Below are 6,218 nucleotides of genomic sequence, written 5' to 3' on the forward strand. Positions count from 1 at the left end.
AATAGTATTTCATAAGTTACATAAATGTCTAATCACTATGTTGTACACCTGAAACTAATATAATATTGTATGTCAACAGTTATTGAAAAATTAGAGAAAGACATGTCTCTAAGATATGATCACATCCTTATTAGCATATCATAGAGTGATCTTATAGATGCATCCCTCCCTCCACTCTCTCCCTTCACTCTGCCCTCCAGACAATGTGCCCTAGACTCTCCCTCCCCTCTCCTTATGAATGCAACATTGCAGCAACCCATGTTTGACCATGCAGTTGAGGACAAGATGCCAGGGGTTGGAAAGAATGTGGGCACTCTTAATGGCCTCACAGAGCAGAATCCCATCGCCAGCCTAGGCTGTTCACCTCTGGACTGTTAACTAAGAAAGTAATAAAAATCTGTCTTTTAAAAGCCATTGAATAATTGGGCCTCTGTTGCCGCAGCTCAGCATACCCTAATACAGTCTTATTTAGTTTGTTTTTCTTGGTCTGGGATAAATCCTATCTTTATGGGGCAGTATACACACACACACACACACACACACTATCTATCACTATAGTGAGATATATAGTGACATACGTATAGTGATAAACATGGTGGTATATAGTTGACTCTCAAACAACATGGTTTGAATTGAATGGGTCTACTTATATGTGAATATTTTCAATAAATACCATAAATGTATTTTCTCTTCCTTATGATTCTTAATAACATTTTCTAGCTTATTTTATTGTAAGAATACAGTGTATGATACATGTAATATGTAAAATATGTGTTAATCAACACATATTTATGTTATCAGTAAGACTTCTGGTCAACAGTAGCCTATTAGTAGCTAAGTTTTTGGGGGTTTTCAACTGCATGGGGGAGGTCAGTATCCATATTCAAAGGTCAACTATAATATATGTATATCTCATAATTATACATAATATAAATTGTCTCTCAATATTATGTTATAATGAACTTACATTATAATTAGCTTACATTAAAATTAACATACATTACATGTTAAAATATATTATATATTGCATATGATGCATCAATATATGATCTATAATATGTAGTACACATGTAATATCTAGTACCCATCGCCATTTGCTAATTTTTGGCTTTGTAAGTATTTGTTACCAGGCTAGGTTCCAGGACTCAGCTTCCACTCACCTCTTTATTGCCTTTGGTTGTGCTTGAGGAGGTGATATCTGCAAAAGACATCATGGGAAGTTACTATGGGGATGAGGGTGAAAGGATGGAGAGGTGGGCAGGTAAGGTGAATAACTTGATTGGAGAATGTCTGAAGTCAAACTAATTATGTTCATTGACAAGCTTCTTTGCTGTTTGGGGGATGAGAGTCCAAGTTCCTTGTTACAGTGTAGAGCAGTGTTTTTCCACTGGGGGTGATTTTGCCCTCAGGGGACACTGATAATGGCTGGAGACATTTTTGGTGGGTACAGTTTGGAACAGGGGATGCTACTGGAATCTGATGATTTGGAGGCCTGGGATGCTGCTCAACACCCTACAATGCACAGGACAGTTCCCGATCACAAAAAAGTATTGGGTCTTAAATGCCAAAGTTGCTGTTAATAGAGCTACACTGGCATAGAGGAAGGAGAAAAATGTAAACTCCAAACTCTCTAAGTCAGTCTTGGCTGGACATTATAACTGAAATGGCTGAGGAAACAGAAAATTAAATACCTCAGGTTTTTAAAAAATTCTTTAGTATTTAAAGTATTACATATGTCTCCTTTTCTCCCCATTGACCTCTCCCTGGCTATTCACCTCCTCCCCCCTCGCCCCCCACCAGCACATGCCCTCACCCCCCTACTGTCTGTATCCATGGGTTCTGCTTACATGCATGGTTTTAAAATTCAGCCTGGCTGGGAATTAGAACGAACACGGGAGTGTCCATTTTTGATTATCAGCTGTTAATGGGACCTTGTGTGTGGTTAATTGCGCATTGTGAGGACACCCATATCTGCTTTAGAAAGATGAGGAAAGGCTATAAAATGTTTAATATCTGTTACCATCAAACTGAGGTTAAATCTATACCTAGTCCATATCTTGGTTTTCAGCTGAGTCTTTGCTAAAAAGGGCAAAGAGCTTTCTTGTAACATTGAAGGTGTTGACTTAGGAGCGCAAGAACTTGGAATCACTCAGTTATATAAAAGAATAAAATCTTGCCATTTGCAATAACATGGATGGACCTAGGAAGATATTATGCTGATGAAATAAGTCAGATAAAAAGACAAATACCATATGTGGAATCTGAAAAACAACAACAACAAAATAAATGAACAGACAAAACAAACAAATTCATAGATATGGAGAACAAACTGATGCTTGCCAAATGGGAGGGGCGTTGGAGTGTAGGGTGAAAAAGGTGAAGGCATTAAGAAATACAAATTGGCAGTTACAAAATAGTCACGGGGATGTACAGCATAGGGAATATAGTCAATAATGTAATAACTATGTATGGTATCAGATGGATACAAAGCTTATTGGGGAGATCACTTCATAAGTTACATAGACGTCTAACCACTATGTTGTACACCTGTGACTAATATAATATTGCATGTCAACTGTAATTAAAAAATAAATTATGCCGAAACCGGTTTGGCTCAGTGAATAGAGCGTCGGCCTGCGGACCGAAAGGTCCCGGGTTCGATTCCGGTCAAGGGGCATGTACCTGGGTTGCGGGCACATCCCCAGTGGGGGACGTGCAGGAGGCAGCTGATCGATGTTTCTCTCTCATCGATGTTTCTGACTATTTATCTCTCTCCCTTCCTCTCTGTAAAAAAATCAATAAAATATATTTAAAAAAATAAATTTAAAAAAGTGTGCAAGAACTCTGACTTACAACCCTGAGTTCAGAATGTGTCTATTATTGAAAACTACATTCATTGTAAAAAAGTGCTTTTGTCTGAAAGTTGCATACTTTTTCATGGGTGCCTTCTTGGACCTACCAACCTTCATGATAACTAACCCCAGGTGGACTCAGTCCATATAAAAGGACTGTGAAGGCACTGTCCCTCCCAGGAGCATGCCCTCATCTTTCTCTCCCCCTCTTCTTCCCCAACAGGCTAAATAAATAAATAAATAAGTAAATATAAAAGGACTGGGAAGAGCTCTTAGAATTAAAAAAATAACCAAAGGCATTTCTCGTCCTTGTAAAATAGGGCAAGTTTAACAGATTAACGTCATTACTCAGGGAGAATCTCAGCCTGCTTGGACTCATTCACTTTTGGTGCAATCCTACTCATTCATTCATTCATTCAACAAATATTTATTGATCATCTGAGCTAGCAGTGGACTTAGGGCACAGCAACTCTTTCCTATCCATCCTGTGTTCTTTCCTCTCACCTTCCCTACTTGGACCCTAGTCTCACATTTGGAGCTCATGCAGCTCCAAGATCTTGGCGTGGACTCCAGCTTGGGACCTGGGGAAATATGGGAATTTGGGCTTGAATCTTGTAGGAGTGCCTCTCATTGGTAGAAAAGATACCCTTGTTATTAAAGAGCTACTTGAAATTTTCCATGACCTTTCTAGCCAGAGCAGGTGTTTAAACCATTTTTTTTTTAAAGAATCAGATGAAATGCTAGCAATATTAGCAAACACTTCTAAGTGCTTTCTATGGTACTATCTCATTTAGTGAAGCATAGCCCCTGTGAGGATGCAGATGGTTGGCCCCATTTTACACATAGGGTGGAGAAAAGTTAGTATGTACCCAAGGGCATTCTGTGGGAAGTTGGCTCTGGACACCTTACAAAGGGTTCTTAACCACTCTGCTCTGTTGTCTCTTGAAAATGTGGATGCAGACGACAGATCTGAGGGTGGGAATATCACTCAAACTGGGCCAATTTGTATATCTCCAAAGACTTTGCAATTGGGTCCAAGAGAGAGTTAATTGACCTCTTTGGGTGGTTGGAGCAATACACTGGTAAGATTTGCAGCTGTTGGCCATTGTTCCCGTCCTGTGGACGAGGAGGCAGAGAAATCCAATTTGCAAGGAAAGAGAGGACAGGTTCTGTCCCAAAGAGAGTCAGAGACTGGGGTACCCTGAGAGTGTTGAGCCTCCAGTTTCTTTTCATTCCAGAAGTCCAGCTCTTTTCCTGTCCTTGAGTTCCAAGATATATCCATGCATCCTTATCATAAACTCATCTTTTCTGCCCAAGTTAACCTAACTGAGTTTCTCTTCTTTGCAATTCAAGGAATCTTGCCTCATTTACCACCTTTTCATCCCCATCTTCAAAGTCTACTTGCTTTCTGAACCCCATTATTCCTCTAACTTTATTCTTTCCTTTTTTCCTCTCCTCTTTTCATTATCCATTTTCTTCCAGGAAATAGAAACATGTCTTGTCCTCACCATAAAAATATCTTTTCTGGTGTTAGACTCAGTGAAAAAATGTGGAAGGACGACAAGAAGATAAAAATTTTCTTACTCTGACAAGTGTTCTCATTGGAATTCTTGAACTGTGTATTCCCAGAGAGGAGTTTATATCCAGCATCACACTGACAGTAGAAACTTCCTGGAACATTCTGGCATTCAGCATTTAGTCCACAATATACACTAATGGGAGGCTTACATTCATCAGTATCTGGAACACAAAGGAGAAATTTGGTCATTCACTTGACAAAGATTTATTGTGCATCTAACATGTGCCAGAGGCTATGCTCTTTCCACCAGAGTCTGTCCTGACTTTCCAAGACAATCAGTTAAGGTAATGATTGTCCTTGCTCTTGCCTTTCCTCATTGACTTTGGTTGAGTTCTCCAAGAAGCAGACATTGAGACACGGATCCAAGTGCAAGTACTTTATTTGGGAGGTGATCCCAGAAAACACTGGAGGGGAAGTGGTGAAATGAGACAGGGATGGCAGAAAATAAAGAGTATCAAGCAAGTTTCCACTGGGGATAACAGAGTCCCAATTCCTCTAGGTACCTCTGGGAGGCAGTGTGGAGCACACACTTCAGAGTGACCCCAGACAAAGAGTGAGGGCGCCAGGCTATTTATCCAACATTTAGCCATGGGGGAATGCTCCCAGGGAGTGTTAAGCCCCCTTTCCACCTGTCCCGAACATGGGCTGAATAGTCTTCAGTAGCCAGAGAAAGTCTCAGAATTGGTGTGTAAAGGAATGGCAAATGCCCAGGGCATTTAAGTGGGACATTGACCATGTCTACTGTTATGGACTGAGTGTTTGTATGCCCCTCTGTTCATATGTTGAAGCTCTAACACCCGTTGTGGCTGTAGATGGGGCCTCCAAGGAGGTAACTGAAATTAAATGCGGTCATAAGAATGGGGTCCTGATTTCACTCATATGTGGAATTTAATGAACAAACAACTATGAAGCAAAATACAGACAGACTCAGATAAAGAGCAGGCAGACACGTGGAGTCAGGGTGGGAAGGTGAAAGGATTGAACAACAACAACAAAAAAAGAGAGAGAACTCATGGACATGGACAGAGTGTGGTGATTGTAGGGGTGAAAGGGGATGGGTGGAGGTGGAAGAAGGCATAGAAGGGATAAAAGGTGACAGAAAAAAAAGAATGGGGTCCTGATGTGATAGAATAAGTGTCCTTATAATAAGAGACGAAAACCCCCCTGCCCCCCTCCCGCCCCCCATTCTACCACTTTCTATAGGAAGCTATAACAAGAAGGCAGAAAATTACAAGTCAGGAAGATAAGCCTAACCAGGAATTGAATCTGCCAGAACCTTGATCATGGACTTCCCAACCTCCAGAATTGTGAGAAAATAAATTTCTGTTGTTTAAGCCGCCCAGCCTGTGGTATTTTGTTATTGCAGCTTTTTAAAATTGTCAAGTGGGTAGTGAAAATGTGTGATTTCCCAGTCTGGTTCAGAAAACTTGAAATTTGGGGTTTCAGAGTGTGACATAGTGCCCACTCAATAGTAATTCTTTGCTTGGGAGCCCAGACATGGCAATATTGTTTCTATTTGTGGTGTAAACCCTGACTTTTTTTTAAATGCAAAAACCTAACTTAAGCTTTGATTGCTGAGGCATCCATTTCAAAGAGGCATCCACTTCAAAGTGGATTTCCAATAAGCATACCGCCAGTCACAGGATGTATAAACCTGTATCTTTTCACAATTTTCTAATGGTTATTGCTGAAGGACATCTTGCAATCATAAGAGCCACAAGGTCAGTCCAGTTGTAACATTAATTTAGAAAGGGGACATGTCTCGCCTGGGTCCAGGTGATGACCCC

General features: G+C 40.5%; 1 protein-coding gene across 3 annotated transcripts in view; it reads right to left on the bottom strand.

Moving 5' to 3' along the window:
* Positions 1-6,218, bottom strand: part of ADGRE3 (adhesion G protein-coupled receptor E3) — a 50,156-nt gene that overhangs the window by 30,180 nt on the left and 13,758 nt on the right. For all 3 annotated transcript variants that reach the window (XM_015567495.1, XM_015567494.1, XM_015567496.1), the window contains 2 exons: positions 4,437-4,592; positions 1,161-1,198 (listed from right to left, as the gene is read on the bottom strand). In XM_015567495.1, the coding sequence (XP_015422981.1) occupies positions 1,161-1,198; positions 4,437-4,592 (194 nt within the window). The remainder of the gene's footprint in view (positions 1-1,160; positions 1,199-4,436; positions 4,593-6,218) is intronic.

The sequence above is a fragment of the Myotis davidii genome, unplaced genomic scaffold (assembly GCF_000327345.1).
Source record: "Myotis davidii unplaced genomic scaffold, ASM32734v1 scaffold1204, whole genome shotgun sequence".
NCBI classification, from domain to species: domain Eukaryota; kingdom Metazoa; phylum Chordata; class Mammalia; order Chiroptera; family Vespertilionidae; genus Myotis; species Myotis davidii.